General features: G+C 38.5%; 1 protein-coding gene across 10 annotated transcripts in view; it reads left to right on the top strand.

Annotated features, from left to right (window-relative positions):
• Positions 1 to 26512, top strand: part of LPP (LIM domain containing preferred translocation partner in lipoma) — a 693922-nt gene that overhangs the window by 569303 nt on the left and 98107 nt on the right. For all 10 annotated transcript variants that reach the window (XM_061194353.1, XM_061194348.1, XM_061194355.1 and 7 more), the window contains one exon: positions 16151 to 16320. In XM_061194353.1, coding sequence (XP_061050336.1) covers positions 16151 to 16320 — 170 coding nt within the window. The remainder of the gene's footprint in view (positions 1 to 16150; positions 16321 to 26512) is intronic.

Genomic DNA, 26512 nt, shown 5'->3' with positions numbered 1-26512 from the left:
TATACTACAAAGCAAAGGTAATCAAAACAGAATGATATTGGACAAAAACTGACACATAGATCAATGGAACAGAACAGAGCCCATAAATAAACCCACACTCACATGGTCAATTAATCTATGGAAAGGAGGCAAGAATATAACAATGGGGAAGACAGTCTCTTCAAGAAATGTTTTTGGAAAAACTGGGCAGCTACTTGTAAAACAGTGAAACTAGACTACTTTCATATACCATATACAAAAAGAAACTTAAAATGGATTAAAGACTTAAATATAAGACCTGAAACCATAAAACTCTTGGAAAAAAACATAGATGCTGCACTCTTTGACCTTGGTCTTAGCAGTATTTGGGCGGGGAGGGTGGGGTGGGGAATCTGTTTCCTCAGTCAAGGGCAAAAAAAGCAAAAATAAACAAATGGGACTGCATCAAATTAAAAATGTTTGCACAGTGAAGGAAACCATCGACAAAATGAAAAGCAATTTGAATGGGAGAAGATATTTGTAAATGATATTCTTAATATCCAAAATGTATAAGGAACTCATACAATTTAATATCAAAAAAAAATCTGATTGAAAAATGGGCAGTGGATCTGAATAGACATTTTTTCCAAAGAAGAAATACACATGGCCAGTGGGCACATGAAAATATGTTCAGCATCACTAATCATCAGGGAAATGCAAATCAAAACCACAGTGAGAGATATCACCTCACACCTCTCAGAATGGCTATTATCAAAAAGACAAGAAATGATAAGTGTTGGCAAGGATGTGGAGAAAAGGGAACCCTAGAGGACTGTTGGTGAGAACGTATATTAGAACAGCCACTTATGGGAAACACTATGGAGTTTCCTCAAAAACTTAATAATAGAACTACCGTACAATCCAGTGATTCCACTTCTGGGTATTTATCCATAGAAAACAAAAACACTAATTCAAAAAGAAATATACACCCTAATTGAAGTATTATTTACAGTAGCCAAGATATGGAAGCAACCTATGTGCATCCACAGATGAATGGATAAAAAAGAATGGAATATTATTCAGCCATAAAAAGAGTGAAAGCTTGCCATTTGCAATGGCATGGATGGACCTAGAGGGTATTATGCTGAGTGAAATAAGTCAGAAAGAGAAAGACAAATACCATCTGATTTTGCCCTCCTCCCCTCTTGCAACCATCAGTATATTTTTGGTGGTGAGCATGCTGTAGGGTATACAGATGTAGAAATATAATGTTGTACACATGAAATTTACATAATTTTATAAACTAGTGTTACCTCAGTAAATTTTTAATGAAATGACACACCATATATTGGGAGAAAATAAGTGCAATATATACGTATCTGACAAAGCACTTGTGTCCAAAATACAGAAAGAACTCTTACTACTCGAAGGCAAACAATTCAATTTAAAAATTGGCAAACTATTTGAACACACTTATTGAAATAAAATATACAAAACCAATAAGCAAATTAAAAAATGTTCCAAACCTTTAGTCTTCAGAGAAGTACAAATTGTGAGGTACCTCTACAAATTGATTAGAATGACTGAGATTTAAAGGAATGACATTACAAAGTGTTAACTAGTAGACGGAGCAACTAGAACTGTCATACATTGCTGGTGACGATGTAAAATGGTACAACCACTTTGGAAAACACTTTGGTAGTGTCTTAAAATAATAAAACACATATTTATCATATGACCCAGCATTTTTCCTCCCATATATTGACCCAAGGGAAGTGAAAACATTTTTCCATACAAAGACTTGTACATAAAAATTCATAACAGCTTTATTTGCAATGGCCAAAAGCTGGAAACAACTCAAATGCCCATCAACAGGTCAAAGGACAAATTGTGCTATATATTTAGAATGGAATGCTACCCATCATTAATAAAAAAGTGAACTACCAATAAGTACAACGTGGGAAAACCTCACAAACTTTATGCTGAGCGAAATGAGCCAGACCTCTCCCCCTGCCAAAAAAAAGTATCTACTATATAACTCAATTTGTATGAAATCATAGAAAAGGCAAATTTATAGTGACAGAGAACACTCAGTGGATTTCTGAAGCTGGGGGAGAGGACTGACTCTAATGGGACACAAGGGAACTTTTCAGGGTAATCGGAATGTTTTAGGACTTGATTATGGTGATAGTTACAAGGGCCTATGAATTTCTTAAAATTTATCAAAATGCACACTTAAAATGAGTTCATTTATTACATGTAAATTATACCTCAATAAAGTTTATTTTAATAAATAAACAAAATGCATATTTCACCTTTTTTTTGAAATATGAACAAGACATATTTGAGTGAGGGCTGTCAGCTTTGTGTCTGTTGTGTCATTGTGCATAATGTCATAATGGGTCCCCGACAATTTCCAACCTGGTTGGAAATTGTCAGAGAACAAGAATTTAAAAACACTTGTGAAATAATGTGAGTGCAGAATGCTTTACAATTTTTAAGCTTTTTTTCCTAATATTTTAAAGTTGCTTATCCATACCTTACTGAATAATTTATTTTTTGTTCCCTAAGTGAAATGTCTCTCTGGAACTTTTCCAAAACATTGTATTTAGACGTTATTTTTAAAAATTAAAACATTTTCACTTTTTTGCTAACTTACATAATAGTTCATTAAATAGCTTAATTGCAATAACAAGTTCAAATGGTATGAGTAGGTTTAGGATCAAATCCAGCTGACTCTGGTAGCAGGTTGGAGCATGAGTCAGGCTGTGCTCATGACAGTGTTCACTGGTTGTGCACAAAGACACACGACTGAGTGGCCACTGGGATGGAAACTGAAGATTGCTAGTTTGTCACACAGTGCCTGACATAGAGTATGTGCTCAATATCTGCTTAATTTGAATGTTTACCTTCTATATTATATATCACGAGTCTCAAGGATTTGATAGTAAGTGCTCAATAAGTGTTGAATTATTTTCAATCTTACATGGAATTACATGAGTTAAGCCTCTATTCATTTTAGAATTTTGGGCAGTTCTATATTAAAAATTGCATTTGGAATGTGCGTTCCGCAAGGGCGTATCTGCATTACTGCTTTATCAACTATGTTGGCCCATAGTAGGTACTCAATAAACATTTTGTGAAAGCATAATTTTAATGAGTCTTCTGACTTCTCAGGAGTCTTTTGAACAAGAACGGGTCTAAAACTGATCTCTAATACCTTCCTCAAACTTTTTAAGTCGGAAAGTTTCTCGTGCAAACTTCTTTAACTTAGGAAATTCCTAAAAATTTATTCTGAGGAAGCTGATAGTATAGAGATGAAACTGATAAAGGGGCTCTGGTCATCATCACTCCCCTCCAGTCTTCTTTCTTTTCTCAGGATCCGACATAGCTGAATCCTCAGAACCCTTAAGGTTCTTCGGCGCACACTTTAAAAATATCTAATTCTGGTTCACACTTTATGAAACAGGTATCTGAGGCCCATGGCGGTTAAATGACCTAAGGTCACATAGCTGTGTATGTATGGTAAAGCCAACCCATAAGCCCATGTCTTCTGACTTTCATGCTAATATTTTTAAACTGCCTTTCTGTTTCAATTTTGCTGTATTCCATGGATAACATCTTAAGCATTTAAATATTTATATTTATTTAAACATTTTTCTTTAATAGAGATCTTCCCTTTTCTTTAAGATACACCATCGCTTCCAATTGTACCGCCTGGACCAAGCTAAATTATTCCTCGGTGTTTACACCTTTCAAATATTTATAGACCATCATCGTGGCACTCCTTAGTCATCCTTCGGCCTCGTTATACGTACATATATAGCTCCTCTAATCTTTTTGTACAAGTCAGTGTCTCTAGTCTCTTCATCATTTGTACCATTCTTCTCTCTAGTGCCTCTAAGAGAACAGTTTGAGGATATTCCAGATGGGAAAAAATAACCCCAACATGTTGTAACAAGGGGCAGAAAAACACGCTGAATAGATGAAAGGAACAATCTACAGGTTAATTAGTAGTATGGCCACAAATATGTGCACAGTTTTGTTTCAGAAATAAAGCAAGCTGTATTTGTTGTAACTATCTCTTCTTTGAACTTAACAGAATACTGATAATGCCAGGCTGTGTTTACAGTCCAAATTTTTGCTAAAGACCTTCAACTTTGCACTCCCCTTGTGTGGTATCTCTTGCCCAAGACAGAACTACAAATAAAAGCACATAAACAGGAGCCGATGCAACAACCCATTACTGAGCTTATCTGTTTTTGTGCAGTTTCTGTGGATTTACTTGGTTTCTGGGAGCTCCCTATAAGCCTTAGTAAGGAAGAGCCCTTTACTTATCTCACTAGATATGAGGCAGTTGGGTATTAGTCATCCTGTAAAAATTAAATGTTTACCAAATATGATAATCTAAAAATGGAAACTACATTAGCACAAGAAGAATCACCCAGAAATACTCTGCTGACATAAATAGAACATGCCTATTGCCTGGTGTTCTTGTCTTTTTCTTTCTTTTTTTTTTTTTTTTAGTTCATAACTTTTGTAGTTTTTCAACAAATTTGGGGTCTTGAAAAGCTGTCCAAAGATTATTATTGAGCTTATTCTCCTTACCCTCAAGCAGACTTAATCTAACTTCAATTTGCATATTCATCTTATAAAATGTATCTTAGAATGAAAAATTGAAGACTGGGAAGGTGCTTAGAAAAACACTTGACAGTTGATTCAGTGTATTCATTTTATAACAGGAGATAGAAAGTATATGTCCAGCCCCGTTACATTAAGGAAATGTTCCATATTTTTCTCAAACTCTCATATGGTCCAGAAAGTGTTCTTTCAATCCCAACCAGATCCTTCCTGTAGAACTTTCTGTGCCTTTCTTGTGCTGCTCTCCTGTGATCTCACAGGACCATAAGCTTCTACAAGGTAGAAATGTGATTTCTTGCTCTGTTCTTTTTATAAAACATTGCACTGCACCTCAGAAATGATGATAGCCAGTGGAATTTATTAGAATGGAATTTAAACTTTTCTACCTTTAAACCCAGTGATCGTGCTATTCTAGAGGTGGCAAAGAAGGGTGACTATTTATTTCCTCTCTCACTCAAAGCAAGGTTGTGAAGGGACTTATTCTCTGAATGAAAGAGGAGAGGGGGAAAGTAGGAACCTTCTCATGTTTTATTCAGATGTTAACAAAGAAAATTGAGAAGTGTGTTTCCTTAAAATTGACACCATTTTTATCCCAAACATTTTGGTAAGTGATAGCAGACAATTGTGCAAGCTTTTTGAGAGAGAGGAATTTTTCCAGGAGCATAGTCCCGGTGGGAAGTATTACCTAAAAGCAATCCACTAATCGCTTTCAATCTTGCATATTTTCACATACTGTGTGCATACATACATGTATTAATAACTGTTCCCAAGACGTCAGTTCAGCGCTCAGAGGGCTCAGTGTTGCTATGCAAGTGCCAGTGATGGAATCCATGCCGACTGCAGTTTAGCAACGAGGATTTTACAGACACGCAAGGGCGAAGATGGCCTGAGGTCTAAGACTTCACTCCTGGGTCTCCCTCTGAGCTCTGATGTAGCATCATGTGTCAAATATTCACGGCATCCATCTGCCCACTCCACTGCGAAGATAAATGGCACCGCCAGCATTTCCAAGAAGCTTAGCTCCTCACAATCTCTCCACTCACATCCAGTACTGCATTCCATCTTGTAGCTTTTGCATAGGAATTCCTCAGAATGTGATCTCTGGATGCAAGTCCCAGATACATAAATATTTTCTGCTCTATTGTGCATGTGATTTGTATTACTATTCATAACAAAATTTATTTTACAGTGATATGTTTTGAAGGAATTCCTTACATCTTCTTGTCACTTATAATTTAGTGTATATATATTCCTCCCAGTAACACTTTGAGTCACCTAGTTACTTGCCCCAAGTCACAGATATGGTAGTACTAGGGCTAGAACCCAGTTCTTCTAACCACAACTCTGCCACTTATTTCCCTCAAACGGTTCTTAGTCTTTAAAAAAATAATAATAAATAACACAATAAAACTGGAAACCTATCAAGTGAATATTGAATGTAACTCAAATGTACAAACCAAATTGATTCAGACCAGCTATGGTCAAACAGAAACCAGAACCTGGCCTTCTTTGGTCCCAAGGTACCTCTGCAGGACCCAGTACCCCACATCCTGCTGCCTTTTTTTCCATTTTCAGAACATACAGATGTACAAATCCAAAGTATACCAGGTGTTCAGACAGAAATGGAATGATTGTGCTGCTTCAGAGGGTAATGGCGTTAACCTTGTTCTGGAATCATGTAGGAGTCATCCTGTGGACTGCAGTCCCCACACAATACTTTCATTTATTGATACAGTGAAACTTCACCTTATGCTCAGGCCACAGCGCCTGCTAGTGGAAAGAAACTAACAGCTGAGGCAGCACACTGGGAAATAGTTTTGTGCAGCTGAAAGCACACTGTACTGAGAGCCTGAAGGCCTGAATTCAGGTCTCACCTCTGCTGTTGGCTTGCTGTAGGATCTTAATCTAGGCACTGCCTCTGCCTGAGCCTTTGCTTTTTCATCTGTAGATGAGGTTGCACTGGATGGTGTCTAAGTTTTCACATGCTCTTACGTTTTAGGGCTTTTAAAATCCTCTAACCATGTGTTACGGGCATTTCAGCACCAAGTAGAAAATCCAAAACCCAAGTAAGACTAGTTGGCTTCCCTGGGACGTGTCAGGTGAGAATATCACCCATCTCTGGGTCCAGCACCATGCAAGCAGGTAACGTGGTCCAGCTCAAAGATCAGTAGTCTTTGGGTCAGATGAACTGAGCTTGAATTCCAACTCTATTATCTACCTTTCAAGTCATGCACAAGGTTATTCCTAGGCTAACTCATTTGTTAAAAGAGGATAATTGTCTTATCTGGCTTTTAGTTTTTGTAAGGTTCAAATGAGAACATGGAAATGATGAAGTTTTATGTGAATTTGCAGGGTTACTCTCATTCTTCATATATCAGAAAGCTAAAAGAAGTAGTGTTAATTATAGCTTTCACTTTGCTCTTTTTGGTAGCATCGGGTAAGAAAGTACATTTACTATTATAAGGCAATATATAAATATAAGGAGTGCTTGTTAATATTATAAGAAGATTATGGCTATTGTTAGGCATTGAAATACAGTAGCTTCGGGAACACCCAGTGTTACGCCTGCTCTTAAATAACCAAAATACATTCGGAGATTTCCCATCAATAAAACTAAAAGTAACATGGCAAACAAAGTTTTTTTCAGCTTTGAGTGGAGGCTGAGGGAAATGCACATTCCCATGAGAGATACCCTAGAGCACATTTTAATCATAAGTCAAAAATGAACATTGCAGTAGCAGTTTTAACTGTACTAGTAAACACTGATCTTTTTTTCCGTTAACAGATCAATCATGAAATAAATTTTAAATATAGAAGAATAAATTAAAAATTAAGAGTCAGGATATGAAAATGCCCGTGTGTAAAAATTAAAGTGAAAAAAATCTTGCTTTAGCCAAAACAGATACTAATATTCCTGTTAGGAATGTTGTAAGGTTTATGCAAGCTTACATCTGCCAGGCCAGATGTTTTTAAGAATTTTGGAATTCGAAAGTCAAAAGCCAGAGTAAAGGACTGGTTAAGTGGGCTTTAAGGCCAGACCGACTGGTTCCCAATTCCAGCTTCAGTAATTAACTCTGTGGCCTTGGGCAAGCTACCTAATCTCTCTAGGCTGCCATTTCTTATACTATAATGAGAGGACCTACGTCATCAGGTTGTTGGAAGGATTACTTGAGATAATATATTTAAATACTTAAAACAGTGCTTGGCACATAATAAGTGCTGAATAAATCTTGATGATTATCATCACTCTGGGATCCACAGATTTTTTCAAGATTAGGATTGAATTTCGAGCACTGAATTCTATTAATACCATACTGGTAAATATAAATCTTATGTAACTGCCTCATAGATGCAGCTTCCTCTTACCCCCTCATGGACCACCATCTCTGGTCCTAGTCATAATGAGCTCTTCGTTTTGAAGTTTTCCTCTACCTCCTTAGTTGGAGGGGGAGATAAGCAGGGACTGTACTAGGCACTTTGTAGCTGTTCCCATCATTGAACTTGGTGACCAGGTAGTCAAAGCAGTCATCGTCATGACTTTTTTTTTTTATTGAAATATAGTCGATTTACAGTGTTGTGTTAATTTCTGCTGTACAGTAAAGTGATTCAGTTATACATATATATATATGTATATACATTTTTTATACTCTTTTCCATTATGGTTTATCATAGGATATTGAATACAGTTCTCTGTGCTGTACAGTAGGACCTTGTTGTTTATCCATTCCTTTTTACAGAGGCTGAGAAAAGGTTACCCCTGTGCACAGGACTTAGCACAGAATAGAGACTCAGTAAGTGCATTAGTGGAGGGGTTGAAAGAATAACTGGATAGATGACTCAACTACTTGTTTTGAAAACAAGGGACTTCAGGATCAGAGAATTTAGGAAACTTGTCCAGGTTCCCATAGCTAGTGAGTAACACAGGCAAGACTCGCAATTCTGTCTGATTGCCTTTATACCATGGAATATATAATTTTGTTCAAAGGGCACCATGTACTATATCCCAAACTGCAAAGCAGTATTGTTTTTTGTTTTGCTTTTGTTGTTGTCTGGTTTTTGGTTATGTTTTGACTGTTCCTCCTGAGACTGGAAGTTGTTGTCAGAAAGTAATTTTCCTGACCACTGTGCCTGTGTATATTAGTTTAGTGAAGGTTAGGACCAGGGTACATGGTGACCAACTTGCTCCCTCTGCAGTTTCCTAGGATGTAGCTCCTTAGGGCCAGGGCTTTTGATCCCAAACATCACTGCTTTCTAAGAACACTCTAGGATGAACTCCGCACTGTGGAACATATGAACACGTGGTTCCCTTTAGAAAAATGGTCCCCAACCCCACTGCGCATTAGCATCGTGATTTCAGGGCCTCCCCCCAAACCAAATAAATCAGAATATCTGCAAGCAGAGTGTGGCCATCAGTATTATTTTAAAAGCGTTCCTGGTGGGAAGCCAGAGTTTGAGAATCAACAAAGGGTAAGGGTTAGGGTTCAACCAAAGGTCTCTGAAGGACCCTTAGCTGTATGGATTTCGCCACGTGTAGCTGATTCTGACACTTCACTAAGCTCGCCTGAGGCTTGGGGTGTTGGAGAAGTGATGCTTTGCTGGCTCTTCTTTCCCTGGGAGTGGGAACACACCCCACTCCTTAGCAATGCCGAAAACATCACAGTTATGATTGAATAATGAAGTGTATTCCTAGAAAACCACAAGCTGATTAAGAAGATGGGCTTTAGAAGTCTGACCTGGTTCCCATCCCAGCCTCACCTCATTTCTACCTTTGAGACCTTGGCCAAGAGACTTAACCCCTGGTTTCTTATCTATCAAATAATAGATAAATGTTGATGGGACTAAACGAGAGAATGCATGTAGAGAGCTTAAGGCAGTGTCTGACCCAGAGGAAAAAATACAGTAACTTTCTTTTATGTTTTTGTTATGCTTCTTCACAATGCAGTGTATTTAAATCAGTGAAACATGCTTGCTTATGCAGCCCTATGTGGGACTTCCCCTCCCAATTTACCTCCTTACCTGAAGGTCCAACCTAAGCAAATATGTGTCTATAAATGAGTCACCTCATGGTTAGACTTTGTAATGACTTCCTTTTACCAGGTCACTCGTTTCTCACTCCATCTCATCTGGTTTGTTGCCCAGGCCTCTGTCCACCCATTCCCGAACCATTCTCTCTGACAATTTTTGGGAGTCTGTTTGTTTTGTTTTGTTTTCTTGTTACTTAGCTGAATTTCTTATTTTGTACTAAAATACTTCTTATTTTGTCTCCTTCTGAAAGCTGTACATGTCTACCGTTGGTTCTAGTGCTATTGTAGTCATTGCTCCTTTTCCTGTTGTCTGCCTGTGCACATGTGTGCCTGAGAGAGAGAGAGAGAGAGAGAGAGAATAGAGAAGAGAAAGAGAGGAGAACAGCTATCTGCCCTCTGCTTCTCATTCCCATCCATGTGCCCGTTGAATCTGCAAGCCGTCTCTGCAAGGACCATCTAAGCAATAACAGTGAAGTCGTATAATACAATTATATACACACAAGCAGTGACAAAATTAGATGTGTCCTGCAGTCCAGCTTTTAATATATGTTAAGGATCCCAGGATTCACAGAGCTAAATAGCACTAACCATAGGAGACCGGATATTGGTACAGTATTTAAAGGCAGAGTCCAAGAAAATATATAAAACTTGATTTGATGTGTGATGTATACTATGTGGTATCATTACCTTAAATGGCTATCGGTTGACATTCTTTGTGTGTTCTGTATTGTCTAAGGCCACATAGCAGTGCCATATGATAAATTTATTTACAGCACAAAAGAAGCCTGTTCTATGGGAATACTTGTAATTAATATATGTGAACTGCTTTCTCTGGCTTAATGCTGTCAAAGTATTTTATGGTAAAACTTAGCTGATTCTCTTCATGTGTGTTATCAATGGATGGAAAGCCACTGGAAACTCTTCAAACTAAGACATAAAGAGACAGCATTAGGGAAATTACTCTTGTGGGTGAAAAGCAAGATATATTATGATGCCACAGAAATTTCTTTTTTTCAGCCAACTCGTGGCTAACAGTCTGTCCCCTAACTGTTTTGCGTGCAGATGAGGTCTGTCTGGGCGATCCTTGTCAGCTGTTATTCTGACAAGCAGTGCAGAAGTAGGCACCCCTTGGAACAGTGGCTTAACTTGCAATCACCTGGAGAGCTTTTAAAAATGCCAATCCTAAGACATCCTACCTCAGACCAATGAAATCAGACTCTCTGGAGCTGGGACCCAGAGATCAGTATTTTTTTTTTTTCTTTTTTAATTCCCCAGATGATTCCAACATACAGGCAAGGTTGAAAATCACTGTCCTAGGACTTGCGCAGTTTACAAAACAGGTTATCTATTATTCCATGCATTAATACTACAGGGTTTCATAAAGTAAAAGCTTTGGTGATTAGAAAATGCCATCATCCTAGACTTCAGTGAATGTCATGTGGACCTGTCACATAAAGAGTACAAACTTGTTCTATGAACTTTTTGTACTTTCAGTGGAAGATAATTTCTGAATCAACTTAATGGAGCCTGTGCTTTAGGAAGATAACTCCAGTGGACACATGTAGGGTAAATTGGAGCAAGCTTTGTTTCTAGGAATAATTTGCTATCAGTTCACTACTCTGATATAACCTTATTGATTCAACTTTTGGAGTAGGACTTTGTTCAGAATATATTTTAAAAGGTGCTTAGTGAGAAAGCTGATAGATCATACAATTGGCATGTAGAGTTTCAATTCATTATAATATTTAAAGATAGACTATTAATTTTGCTTATGCCAAAAATTTCTGTTACAAGGCAAGTGGCAAGGAGGAGATGGAGACGTATGTGACCTGGCTTCATGTCTGCATAAATGTACTAGTTTGCTTTTGATGTTGAATAATGCACAAGTTTGAGAGTATGTCACCCCCCCCCCATCACCATGCCACCGACTCTCAAAATGACTGGACATTTTTGGTCTCACCCCAGAAACAAGCAGTATCTGCAGAAGAGGGTCTATGACCTATCGTATTAATGGTGTACTGGTCACAAGAACATCATTTTTAAATGAAATTTTATTTTCATATTATAAAGACAATAAATTCACATTACAGAAAGAGAAAGCTGGCACCAGTAAATATGAAAACCCATGTCCCACTACTCCACCTGTCTTGCTTAACTTGTAGATTTGCCTGTAACGTTGCCCTTCACCCATGCCATTCCTAAAATGGCTTGTTCAAAAACTATCTAAACTTCCAGACTTAGCTCAAGTAGTAAGACCACCATAAAGCCTGTCCATGTGTAAGAGGGAGTAAGTCAGAGCTAGTGGAACAATCAGGAAGTCATTGCAATGACCCATGAAAGATAATAAGCCCAATGTGGGCAGCAGACCTGTGATGGAAGAGAAGCATTTCAGAGACTTTGCAGAGGTTGTAATAGTTGTGGGAGTGGGGAAGAAGGAGGGGGAGGGGTGAGAAGAGTCCCTGACTAGCTCCACAATCGATACAAAGCGTTATCGATGTATAACAAACGATAATACATGGACAAGCTTTTTTTGGTTCAGGCATCTCAATTCACTGACAAAGTTCCCCCCAGGCTGTCTAACCCTCTGTCCTTGGGTTTTTTAAGTTACTGTGCTAAGCTTTGCCAATGAGCTCCTCATACCATCCCTGGGTCTGAACTTGACCCTGAGCTTCCCACTGGCCCCTAATCAACAATGTTTCCTTCATACTCTGATGCCTCCAAGTCTGGTACCATTCCCCTGGTTTTTCTCGTTTAAAAGCGCTGAGATACTTGTCTCCAAGATGGGCAGCAAGATTGCAGGACGCTTTTAATGATGTGTAGCATGAGCCCCTCTAGGGGCAAGGACGCATTATGCTCTAGTGACTTTCTTTCCATTGTGAATGCCTCCCTAAAAGGTATAGTCGGTACATTTTTGTTAATGTGAAAAGGTAACATTCGGGCACCTTTTCTGTCCTGCTGTAGACAGAAAGTGTAAAGAGAGCTATTTTTAATTTTTGTTCTTTGCTCTTTTCTGTGCTTGTGATTTTAAAGGTGCCAGACTGACTGCCCTCGAGCCTGGTGTCCCCGATTTCTCCCAAGAATAGGAAAAATACGGGAGGCAGCAAGCTGGTCATGTCTGGGTCCAGCGTATTAGCCTGACCCACTCTGGAAGAATATTCTCCAAAGTATAAAGGAAAAGATTGTTCCTTGTGAACACAGACCATCTGCTTTCATAGCCGAGAGGACAAAACCTTGTTGTCCCACCACCAAGCCACTGCAGAGTGTTTGGATCCAGGAAACCCAGCCACTCATCCACTATGTGGAAAAACTAGAATGTTTTTTTCTCTTCCATCCCCACCTGTCAAAATTCCTTCCTTTAAGGTTGAACTTAAATGCCTCTTTCTCCACAAAACCTTTCTTGAGCCCTCTCAAGTGTGATGTTCCTCCCACATCTCCAGAGCACTTTCTCAGATGACACCACATTTTGTCATGTGATTGTAGGATGTTATATAGTCTCCTAATTAATGTGAAAGGCACTGACGTCGCCTAATTCATTTCCGGGTATCATACAGATTACAGTACTGGGCAAAGAGTAAATACCTGGGGAATGCCTGTTGAATACAATGAGAATTCCAAAGCTTAGCTTTTCATCCTGCCCTTTAGGGCTCTGCTCCAACCTTTCCCTTTAATCAGTGATTGAAATTTTCTCCTAGATCCTCATGGGTAGCTCTCAAACTCTCCATAAACCATGTAGGCTTAGCCTCTTGGATTCCAGATATTACGCATTGGGCAGCCATGGTCTGGAATCATAATTGCTACCTCTACCTGTCTCATCGACCGCCATGACCAATAGTCAATCACATTTGGCCAGAACAAATTTTTTCCAAAGTGTGGTCCACAGATCACTGGTAGTCCCTGATGGAGTATCAAGGAGTCCAGTTTGGTGTCTAGAAAAGGAAAGAGTAATAAATAATTATTTTGTTGACTTGCATTTAATGAATCTGAATTGTAAAACTACAATATTCACAGGAATCCAATATGCTCTTAATGAATCATCACATTCTTAAAGATTGCATACGTACCACCAAACCTATGTTGATCGGTGTTGTTTATCCGATGTTCAGTAACATTGCCATTAAGCTCACAGTATTTTCATGTCATTAGTATGTTTTTTTTTTCTACTGCTGCTAAACGTACATTTTTTTATCATTACTATATTACACTATTTCTTCAGTTCGCCAAAATAGATCAGTGATTTGAATTTGATTCTTTGAAAGTAGAAAAAATAGTAATAAAGATAATCCCATAAATACCACTTCAGATTAATATTACAAATGTAAACGTTAGTGAAAACAATTCCAGTATAAATATTGGAAATGAATCTATATACAATGGGATGAATGTGATTATTTTGCACAAGCAGTTGAAAAAGAAAATTTGGAATGCTATGATGATGATGATATAATCTTTTAAATTATATTTTATGGACTGGTGATCCATTCGCCTGTATTTTATGGATTGGTGATCCATTCGCCTGTAATTCCCAATATGTTCTCTGTAGTGAAATGTTGTCAGATAGTGGCATGAAGCTCTCAGACTTTTAACATCCTTTTCAAACATAGTATAGTGAACTTTCTAGTAAATCAATGAAGTTTTTATTTTCTGAATAATCACAAAATAGCGCCATATGAAAATCCTAATTTTGATACTAAAGGCAATGAGAGTCTAAAATTTTAAAGCACCTTTCTAAGGATGTACATCTTTTAATAAAAAACAGACACAAGTTCACTCTTGGATAGAAGTTGGTAAATCAAGCCACAAAGTTTATTACAAACATTTATTTTATAAAAGTTTATCAAATGTCAAGAATATGTCAAGACTTCATAAAAATATCATCTATGGTGGAAGTGGCTCAGTTTCCAAAAGTCTGACTCTTTTTTTCAGCGCTTGATATTTCTCATTCTTTAGGGGGAACATGTTCTATAGTTTGGGCTGTATTTTAAAGATGCATTCAAATTCTGCAACAAAATGTAAAGAAGTACTTTCCAGGATCAGTGCAAGAGAGGATTAGAAACACATTTGCCTCTTTTCTCCCAAGTTGAAACATTTAAACCTCCTCCCTTCTAGGTGTGAAATAGTCGTCAGTCCAATGTGATGGAGGGCTGAAGGCAGCCTTTAGTGAGAAATCTCTCCCTAGTGTCAGCTCTGTGTTCAATCCTGATGCACAGAACTAGGCAGAAGCAAGACAGCAGAATGGTTAGGACCATCGACACTGAAGCTAGACTGCTTGGGCTAGAAGGTCGTCAGCCACTTATGTAACCCAGTTTCCTCATCTGTAAAATAGGGATACTAATAGTACTTGTCACACAGGTGGTTGTGAATATGAAATGAGTTAATATACATAAAGCACCTAGAAAATGCCTGACCCATAGGAAGCACTAGGTTTGCTAAAGCTTATCTGTAAAAGCCTGCCGGTTCTTGCTGACGTTCCCAGTGACTTGTAATTACTTGTTAAAACTTTTTCCCTTCATAGAAATAAAGAATAAGAAGGGAAACTGAATGCGGCTCTGACCTCGGGCTCAAGATTCCCATGGTGAAGCCAGCTATGGATACAGACTGCAGCCAGCACAATGCCTCTCAATGACATAAATTTTTTTTTTTTGTAAATTACATGTTAATGTTATTATTCAAATTTTAATGCAGTTTTTTTTAACCTAAACACAGTGTCCATATGTGGTCAGAAGCCCCACGAATCAATTTAATCATGCTGAAAATTTGCAGAACACTAGGCTGGACAGTGCCAACCAAGGCCATGAGGGACTCAAAACCCTACAGTCTGTGGAACTGTTGCATGATTAAGGGATATTCAAACTCTAAACAGACTTGGAGGCAATGCTGAGTTGTAATATCTTAAAGGGTGTCAAGTGTAAGAGATGAGACTTATTTCTTGAGGCCCTAAAGGGCAGAACTGGGACTATTGGGTAACAGAATGAGGAAGCATTCCGGCTCAATTGGAGAACACTTTCTAGCAGTCAGCGCTATCTGGAAATAAAAGGGACTACTTTTTTATCTGCCTGTCACTGAGGCCTGGATGCAGAGGTTTTGCAAGCCAGGCTTTTGTGGAAGGAGTTGAAGTTTGAGTTTGGACCCAGTTCCCTCACAGTCTAGCTGGACACATAGTCTCTCCAAGGAGAAAGACTTTTCTAGATTATGCCTTCCGCTCCTGCCATCCTGAGTCATGTTCCTCTTAATTTGTGTGTGAGATTAGAGGCAGAGCACTGGCCTCAACATCAGGAGACCTGAGTTCTACTCAGTCACTCTCCGTGGGACCTTGGCTGTGAGGGTCAACTTCTCAACTGATTTGTAAAAGTCCCCGTCATGGGGAATCCCCTCACGGGGGCTGTAGTGGTCATCCTGCTCAAGACGGTGATGGCGGTGGTGGTGATCCCATCTGCTGTTGACATTACAAATGTGCTGTCCCCACCACACATTGTCTTCTTTAGAAGGACTGAAGGTGTTCTTAACAGTCAACCCCTTTTTTCTTTCAGGCCGCTGTGTTCGCTGTGGGGAAAATGTAGTAGGGGAAGGTACAGGATGCACTGCCATGGATCAGGTCTTCCACGTGGATTGTTTTACCTGCATCGTCTGTAACAACAAGCTCCGAGGGCAGCCCTTCTATGCAGTGGAGAAGAAAGCCTACTGTGAGCCCTGCTACATCGTAAGTTCAGATTTGGTCCTCAGGTACTTTACAACGATGACTTATTTGGCAAAATGCCAGTCACTCTAGCTCAGACGTAGCCATCAGATCTTTGCTTCTCATCAGATTTCAAAATATGCGTGTGTGTAAACTGGTATATCTTAATTTTTATCCATATGCCCCCTGTTCATATGAGGTCAAAGGGTGCATTAGATGGGGCTACCATTCAGTTAGTGGTCTGCCAGGAAGATCATCATGCTGTGGCTTACAAGCATATATGTACAAGCTAACACGTTCCCCCTTAAAGCATCAGAAGGTTTCCCAAGTAACAGAGTCACACCACTTCTTATTAGATCTCACTCCGTATTTGATGTCGTATTTGTAGGGAAACGTTGCAGGGCCTTGGGACTTGTGAGTGCTCTTTCAAACTCCTGGGTCCTTTGAATCACCTTTTTTCTACCCAGAATTTCTCTTACCTGTCGTACCCAGCAGGTTTTCATGATGCAGTTAGAGAAACTATTATAGACTACCTTAAAGGGAAATAAATAGTCATGTTGACTGAGCTAATAATTGTCTCCTTTTTTTAAATACACAACTATATTTTAATAACATAGCTGGGTGACTAAAAAATACTCATAGTCACATTATCTTAGCTGTTTGTCAGGCTACTTAAATCTACACGTTAAGCTATCTTCTGATAGAGCAGTTTGGTAAATGAACATAAACTTTTTTAATCTAAAGTAAATTTCCTTGCTATCCTTCTACACGATTTTATCTCTCTGTTGAACACTTGTTAGTGGAAAAAGTAGTGCTTTTTTGCAAACCCACACAAGAGGCATGATTTGGCCCTCAGCATCCCCAGCATTTCAACGTAAGAGAAACCTTGGGTGCGAGGCATTGGAAGTTATACACATAGCTTTGCAGAGCCCCGAGGTTCAAGTTTATTGCAGAAGTTGCTGGCCTCACTGGGATTTTCCTATAACCTGACAGCTCGAACTCATTGCAGCTCTGGAATCTGTAGCATAGATCTGAAATTTCTTCGAGATTAAGATCTTGCAGAATTAAATATTGTTTTGCATCTCTTAAGTTCAATTTTATTTCATTTTCCTCCCCAAGGGCAACTTGGTCACATATAATATCACTATAGTGCCACACAAGGTTGGAGCTGGGAAAAAAAAACTTAAGATCATTTGTCTAACTCCTCTCTTTAGAAGTGAGAATACAGGGACTTCCCTGGTGACACAGTGGTTGAGAATCCGCCTGCCAATGCAGGAGACACGGGTTCGAGCCCTGGTCCGGGAAGATCCCACGTGCCGCAGAGCAGCTAAGCCCGTGCACCACAACTACTGAGCCTGTGCTCTAGAGCCTGCGAGCCACAACTGCTGAGCCCGTGAGCCACAACTGCTGAACCCACGTGCCACAACTGCTGAAGCCTGCGTGCCTGGAGCCCGTGCTCCTCAACAAGAAAAGCCACCACAATGAGAAGCCCGCACACTGCAACGAAGAGTAGCCCCCGCTCACTGCAACTAGAGAAAGCCTGCATGCAGCAACAAAGACCCAATGCAGGCAAAAATGAATAAATAAATAAATAAATTTATAAAAAAAAAAAAAAGTGAGAATACATAGAGAGGAAGGAAATGACTTATTTTATTAGTGTCAAAGCCAGGATTAAATTCAGTTGTTCACACTAGTCTCGTATTTGTTGCAGACACCACAAGGCTTTAGTTCTCCAGAACATAAACATACCACAAGGCTTTAGTTTATCCAGAACATAAACACAGACACAGTGATATCCCGTTGCTTTGGAAGGGACAATTACATATCAGGAAAAGTCTAGGGGACAAAAGTTTGCCTCTTTAGGAAATAAAAATGTTTCAAATATCACTCTTAGAAATCTTCGTTGAATGAGAAAATTACAAAATTCCCTGCCTTTGTAACAGACTGTGTGGACTGTCATTCACACTGATCTAGGACCAGCGTGAAATTATTTATTGCCGTGATCTCAGCAGAGCCTCTAGAAGCACCTATGGCTGTTTGTCCATACACTAGGTGACCACAGAATACACTGTTTTTTGTAATTCTTGTGTCTATTTTTCACCCTTTTTTTCACTGCATTGTTGATTCTTGTTACTTGAATGATGCTCCTATGGCTGCTTCCTTCAGTTTTCTTTTATCTCTTACGAGCTAGGAATCACATGAACAATACTGGGAAACACTATAACATGGTATGAAGAACATGGGTTTGAATTTGATTCCATCACTTAATACTTTTTCTTTTTTTTTTTTAACATCTTTATTGGAGTATAATTGCTTTACAATGGTGTGTTAGTTTCTGCTGTATAACAAAGGGAATCAGTTATACATATACATATGTTCCCATATCTCTTCCCCCTTGCGTCTCCTTGCCACCCTCCTTATCCCACCCCTCCAGGTGGTCACAAAGCACCGAACTGATCTCCCTGTGCTATGCGGCTGCTTCCCACTAGCTATCTGTTTTACGTTTGGTAGTGTATATATGTCCACACCACTCTCTCACTTTGTCCCAGCTTATCCTTCCCCCTCCCCATATCCTCAATTCCATTCTCTAGTAGGTCTGCATCTTTATTCCCGTCTTGCCCCTAGGTTCTTCATGACCGTTTTTTTCTTAGATTCCATATATATGTGTTAGCATACGGTATTTGTTTTTCTCTTTCTGACTTACTTCACTCTGTATGACAGACTCTAGGTCCATCCACCTCACTACAAATAACTCAGTTTCGTTTCTTTTTATGGCTGAGTAATATTCCATTGTATATATGTGCCACATCTTCTTTATCCATTCATCTGTTGATGGACACTTAGGTTGCTTCCATGTCCTGGCTATTGTAAACAGAGCTGCAATGAACATTGTGGTACATGACTCTTTTTGAATTATAGTTTTCTCAGGGTATATGCCCAGTAGAGGGATTGCTGGGTCGTATGGTAGTTGTATTTTTAGATTTTTAAGGAACCTCCATACTGTTCTCCATAGTGGCTGTATCAATTTACATTCCCACCAACAGTTCGAGAGGGTTCCCTTTTCTCCACATCCTCTCCAGCATTTATTGTTTGTAGATTTTTTGATAATGGCCATTCTGACCGTTGTGAGATGATATCTCATTGTAGTTTTGATTTGCATTTCTCTAATGATTAGTGATGTTGAGCATTCTTTCATGTGCTTGTTGAGAATCTGTATATCTTCTTTGGAGAACTGTCTATTTAGGTCTTCTGCCCATTTTTGGATTGGGTTGTTTGTTTTTTTGATATTGAGCTGCATGAGCTGCTTGTAAATTTTGGAGATTAATCCTTTGTCAGTTGCTTCATTTGCAAATATTTTCTCCCATTCTGAGGGTTGTCTTTTTGTCTTGTTTATGGTTTCCTTTGTTCTGCAAAAGCTTTGAAGTTTCGTTAGGTCCCATTTGTTTATTTTTGTTTTTATTTCCATTTCTCTAGGAGGTGGGTCAAAAGGATCTTGCTGTGATTTATGTCATTGAGCGTTCTGCCTAAGTTTTCCTCTAAGAGTTTTATAGTGTCTGGCCTTACATTTAGGTCTTTAATCCATTTTGAGTTTATTTTTGTGTATGGTGTTAGGGAGTGTTCTAATTTCATTCTTTTACATGTAGCTGTCCAGTTTTCCCAGCACCACTTATTGAAGAGGCTGTCTTTTCTCCACTGTATATTCTTGCCTCCTTTATCAAAGGTATGGTGACCATATGTGCATGGGTTTATCTCTGGGCTTTCTATCCTGTTCCATTGATCTATATTTCTGTTTTTGTGCCAGTACCATACTGTCTTGATTACTGTAGCTTTGTAGAATAGTCTGAAGTCAGGGAGCCTGATTCCTCCAGCTCCGTTTTTCTTTCTCAAGATTGCTTTGGCCATTCGGGGTCTTTTGCATTTCCATACAAATTGTGAAATTTTTTGTTCTAGTTCTGTGAAAAATGACAGTGGTAGTTTGATAGAGATTGCATTGAATCTGTAGACTGCTTTGGGTAGTAGAGTCATTTTCACAATGTTGATTCTTCCAATCCAACAACATGGTATATCTCTCCATCTATTTGTATCATCTTTAATTTCTTTCATCAGTGTCTTATAATTTTCTGCATACAGGTCTTTTGTCTCCTTAGGTAGGTTTATTCCTAGATATTTTATTCTTTTTGTTGCAATGGTAAATGGGAGTGTTTTCTTAATTTCACTTTCAGATTTTTCATCATTAGTGTATAGGAATGCTAGAGATTTCTGTGCATTAATTTTGTATCCTGCTACTTTACCAAATTTATTGATTAGCTCTAGTAGTTTTCTGGTAGCATCTTTAGGATTCTCCATGTATAGTATCATGTCATCTGCAAAGAGTGACAGCTTTGCTTCTTCTTTTCCGATTTGGATTCCTTTTATTTCTTTTTCTTCTCTGATTGCTGTGGCTTAAACGTGCAAAACTATGTTGAATAATAGTGGTGAGAGTGGGCAACCTTGTCTTGTTCCTGATCTTAGTGGAAATGGTTTCAGTTTTTCACCATTGAGGACGATGTTGGCTGTGGGTTTGTCATATATGGCCTTTATTATGTTGAGGAAAGTTCCCTCTGTACCTACTTTCTCCAGGGTTTTTATCATAAATGGGTGTTGAATTTTGTCAAAAGCTTTCTCTGCATCTATTGAGATGATCATATGGTTTTTCTCCTTCCGTTTGTTAATATGTATCACATTCATTGATTTGCATATATTGAAGAATCCTTGCATTACTGGGATAAACCGCACTTGATCATGGTGTGTGATCCTTTTACTGTGCTGTTGGATTCTGTTTGCTAGTATTTTGTTGAGGATTTTTGCATCTATGTTCATCAGTGATATTGGCCTGTAGTTTTCTTTCTTTGTGACATCTTTGTCGGGTTTTGGTATCAGGGTGATGGTGGCCTCGTAGAATGAGTTTGGGAGTGTTCCTCCCTCTGCTATATTTTGGAAGAGTTTGAGAAGGATAGGTGTTAGCTCTTCTCTAAATGTTTGATGGAATTCGCCTGTGAAGCCATCTGGTCCTGGGCTTTTGTGTGTTGGAAGATTTTTAATCACAGTTTCAATTTCAGTGCTTGTGATTGGTCTGTTCATATTTTCTATTTCTTCCTGGTTCAGTCTCGGAAGGTTGTGCATTTCTAAGAATTTGTCCATTTCTTCCAGGTTGTCCATTTTATTGGCATAGAGTTGCTTATAGTAATCTCTCATGATCCTTTGTATTTCTGCAGTGTCAGTTGTTACTTCTCCTTTTTCATTTCTAATTCTATTGATTTGAGCCTTCTCCCTTTTTTTCTTGATGAGTCTGGCTAATGGTTTATCTATTTTGTTTATCTTCTCAAAGAACCAGCTTTTAGTTTTATTGATCTTTGCTATCGTTTCCTTCATTTCTTTTTCATTTATTTCTGATCTGATCTTTATGATTTCTTTCCTTCTGCTAAATTTGAGTTTTTTTGGTTCTTCTTTCTCTAATTGCTTTAGGTGTAAGGTTAAGTTGTTTATTTGAGATGTTTCTTGTTTCTTAAGGTAGGATTGTATTGCTATAAACTTCCCTCTTAGAACTGCTTTTGCTGCATCCCATAGGCTTTGGGTCATCGTGTTTTCATTGTCATTTGTTTCTAGGTATTTTTTGATTTCCTCTTTGATTTCTTCAGTGATCTCTTGGTTATTAAGTAGTGTATTGTTTAGCCTCCATGTGTTTGTATTTTTTACAGATTTTTTCCTGTAATTGATATCTAGTCTCATAGCGTTGTGGTCAGAAAAGATACTTGATATGATTTCAATTTTCTTAAATTTACCAAGGCTTGATTTGTGACCCAGTATATGATCTCTCCTGGAGAATGTTCCATGAGCACTTGAGGAGAATGTGTATTCTGTTGTTTTTGGATGGAATGTCTTATATATATTAATTAAGTCCATCTTGTTTAATGTATCATTTAAAGCTTGTGTTTCCTTATTTATTTTCATTTTGGATGATCTGTCCATTGGTGAAAGTGGGGTGTTAAAGTCCCCTACTATGATTGTGTTACTGTCGATTTCCCCTTTTATGGCTGTTAGTATTTGCCTTATGTATTGAGGTGCTCCTATGTTGGGTGCATAAATATTTACAATTGTTATATCTTCTTTTTGGATCGATCCCTTGATCATTATGTAGTGTCCTTCTTTGTCTCTTGTAATAGTCTTTATTTTAAAGTCTATTTTGTCTGATATGAGAATTGCTACTCCAGCTTTCTTTTGATTTCCATTTGCATGGAATATCTTTTTCCATCCCCTCACTTTCAGTCTGTATGTGTCCCTAGGTCTGAAGTGGGTCTCTTGTAGACAGCATATATACGGCTCTTGTTTTGGTATCCATTCAGCCAGTCTATGTCTTTTGGTTGGAGCATTTAATCCATTTACATTTAAGGTAATTATCGATATGTATGTTCCTATTCCCATTTTCTTAATTGTTTTGGGTTTGTTATTGTAGGTCTTTTCCTTCTCTTGTGTTTCCTGCCCAGAGAAGTTCCTTTAGCATTTGTTGTAAAGCTGGTTTGGTGGTGCTGAATTCTCTTAGCTTTTGCTTGTCTGTAAAGGTTTTAATTTCTCCATCAAATCTGAATGAGATCCTTGCTGGGTCGAGTAATCTTGGTTGTAGGTTTTTCTCCTTCATCACTTTAAGTATATCCTGCCACTCCCTTCTGGCTTGCAGAGTTTCTGCTGAAAGATCAGCTGTTAACCTTATGGGGATTCCCTTGTGTGTTATTTGTTGCTTTTCCCTTGCTGCTTTTAATATTTTTTCTTTTTATTTAGTTTCTGATAGTTTGATTAATATGTGTCTTGGCGTGTTTCTCCTTGGATTTATCCTGTATGGGACTCTCTGTGCTTCCTGGACCTGATTAACTATTTCCTTTCCCATATTAGGGAAGTTTTCAACTATGATCTCTTAAAATATTTTCTCAGTCCCCTTTTTCTTCTCTTCTTCTGGGACCCCTATAATTCGAATGTTGGTACATTTAATGTTGTCCCAGAGGTCTCTGAGACTGTCCTCAGTTCTTTTCATTCTTTTTTCTTAGTCTGGTCTGCAGTAGTTATTTCCACTATTTTATCTTCCAGGTCACTTATCCATTCTTCTGCCTCAGTTATTCTGCTATTGATCCCTTCTAGAGAATTTTTAATTTCATTTATTGTGTTGTTCATCATTGTTTGTTTACTCTTTAGTTCTTCTAGGTCCTTGTTAAACATTTCTTGTATTTTCTCTATTCTATTTCCAAGATTTTGGATCATGTTTACTATCATTATTCTGAATTCTTTTTCAGGTAGACTTCCTATTTCCTCTTCATTTGTTAGGTCTGGTGGGTTTTTGCCTTGCTCCTTCATCTGCTGTGTGTTTTTCTGTCTTCTCATTTTGCTTAACTTACTGTGTTTGGGGTCTCCTTTTCGCAGGCTGCAGGTTCTTGGTTCCGTTTGTTTTTGGTGTCTGTCCCCAGTGGCTAAGGTTGGTTCAGTGGGTTGTGTAGGCTTCCTAGTGGAGGGGACTAGTGCCTGTGTTCTGGTGGATGAGGCTAGATCTTGTCTTTCTGGTGGGCGGGTCCACGTCTGGTGGTGTGTTTTGAGGTGTCTGTGGCCTTATTATTGATTTTAGGCAGCCTCTCTGCTAATGGGTGGTGTTGTGTTCCTGTCTTGCTATTTGTTTGGCATAGGGTGTCCAGCACTGTAACTTGCTGGTCGTTGAGTGAAGCTGGGTCTTGGCGTTGAGATGGAGATCTCTGGGAGATTTTCGCCGTTTGACATTACGTGGAGCTGGGAGGTCTCTTGTGGACCAGTGTCCTGAAGTTGGCTCTCCCACCTCAGAGGCACAGCCCTGATGCCTGGCTGGAGCACCAAGAGCCTTTCATCGTCACGGCTCAGAATAAAAGGGAGAAAAAATAGAAAGAAAGAAAGAAAAGAAAATAATATAAAATAAAAGTAAAATAAAATAAAATAGTTATTAAAATAAAAGATAAATAATAATTATTAAGAAAAAAATTTTTTTAATTAAAAAAAAAAAAAAAACGGACAGACAGAACCCTAGGACAAATGGTAAAAACAAAGCTATACAGAGAAAATCACACACAGAAGCATACACATACACACTCACAAAAAGAGAAACAGGAAAAATATATATATATCTTTGCTCCCAAAATCCACCTCCTCAATTTGGGATGATTCGTTGTCTATTCAGGTATTCCGCAGATGCAGGCACATCAAGTTGATTGTGGAGATTTTATCCGCTGCTCCTGAGGCTGCTGGGAGAAATTTCCCTTTCTCTTCTTTGTTCGCACAGCTCCCAGGGTTCAGCTTTGGATTTGGACCCACCTCTGCGTGTAGGTCGCCTGAGGGCGTCTGTTCTTTACTCAGACAGGACGGGGTTAAAGGAGTAGCTGATTCGGGGGCTCTGGCTCACTCAGGCCTGGGGGAGGGAGGGGTACGGATGCGGAGCGAGCCTGCGGTGTCAGAGGCCGGCGTGACGTTGCACCAGCCTGAGGCGCGCCGCATCACTTAATACTTTGACTTCTTGGGAAAGTTCCTTGATCTTTCTAAGCCTCAGTTTTCTCATATATATAATGGTGATGATTGCTGGATTCTCCCCAGACTTGCAAATATGAAATGAGGCAGTCCTTGTAAAGCACACTTGTCTGGCTCAGGGAAGGCTAGTGGAATGAATGTTATTCTGAGATTAATTTTGATAAGATTTCTGGCCTATTTAGCGTTTCTGAAAGTGAGCACCTTACATGTGTAGTGAGATGCATCGGGCTTGGGAAATCTCAGACTTAACCCCTCTCTCATTTTTAAATGCTTTGCTTGCTCTCCTGAGGGTATAGTAAAACTTAAGAAAGTCTAAGCTGGCTAATTAAGGGCTTCTACAGTGGTGGACTGAGGTTTCCATCTCCATTCCAGGCGTAGCAGCTCAGTGATTCTTTAGGATGTGTTTCCTTAGCCCTTGGTTGCCTGTTACTATACTATGCTGGTGACAAGGAGCACTATCTGGGTGATATTTAATCACATCCTTGGAAGAAGTGGGTGAATTCAAATAATGGAAATTCTTACCATCCTTTTTGACTTCACTCTCTCTGAAGAAACTTTAATCACAATTTTTCTTTAATGAGATCTATCCGTGGTGACTCTAAATGTAATTTAATTCTTATCAGAATTCAGTTAAGCTTTACTGAAAGACCTTTCCTTGTTCGATATTGATTTCAGAGTTCAGCACAGCCCTCAAGCCCTCAGATGGATGTTTTAGCATTTTAAGTTCTTCTGAACTTTCATAAGTCCAATAAGCTGCCACACGAAAAATGTAAAGAGTTCTCTTTTGGGGGAGGTTGGGGAAGCTGGGAGAATAAAATGAAATAAGTTTGTTTTGAAGATAGAGTTTGTTTAAGGAGGACCCTAGGGCTGTATGTATGTCTCTTGGAACCAAAGCCCTTAGAACAGAGCAATGTCATTCATTCAAACTGCCTCTTGTTCCATTAGTGGAAACAAGATGTCTGAAAGACATCCTGTACAAAACAGAGAAAACCTAAGCCCTGAGCTCAGTCGTCTGTGCCTCTTTTTTTTTTTTTTTTTTTGGTTGATGGAATCAGAATATTGAAGATAGTGGTTTAGTTAGTTAATTATTTCTGTGTAAGGACCACCCTGTTTGATGCTCTGAGTTCAGGAAGGAGACCAGTCTAATATAAATTTAATTTATTCTTGCCTGTGTTGGTTACTGATCAACTTAAGATCATATTTAAATTAAACATTTACATAATTTGGAGAGAGACTATACCAGTTATGGCTTTATCTTTGATTTAATGATTATTCATATTTTCCTATGATCTCTTGAATCCTTAATCCTTACATGTACATAGCTGTAATCAAACAAATTTGGATTTAGTAAGGCATTGTAATTCTCTTTAATCATTTTATACATGCTTTCCTTTGTATTTTCTATTGATTGACTTAATGTAAATATGTATATAGCTTTCCATTGTTAATAATTTCCATTTTAGCTTTTTATCTGTTTAGTTTTACATTATGTTTACACACCACATTTTAAAACCATTGGCCACTAGGAAGATATTGGGTATTTTCCAAACTTTTAGTGTTGTACATAACATGCCTATAAATAACTGAGTAAAAATTTTTATGTTATTTTATTTTGAATTATGTTCTTAACATAAGTCCTTTGATT

Source organism: Eubalaena glacialis, chromosome 6 (genome assembly GCF_028564815.1).
Source record: "Eubalaena glacialis isolate mEubGla1 chromosome 6, mEubGla1.1.hap2.+ XY, whole genome shotgun sequence".
NCBI lineage: Eukaryota > Metazoa > Chordata > Mammalia > Artiodactyla > Balaenidae > Eubalaena > Eubalaena glacialis.
Note: the sequence above shows the minus strand (reverse complement) of the source record. Positions and strands in the feature narration are given on the sequence as shown.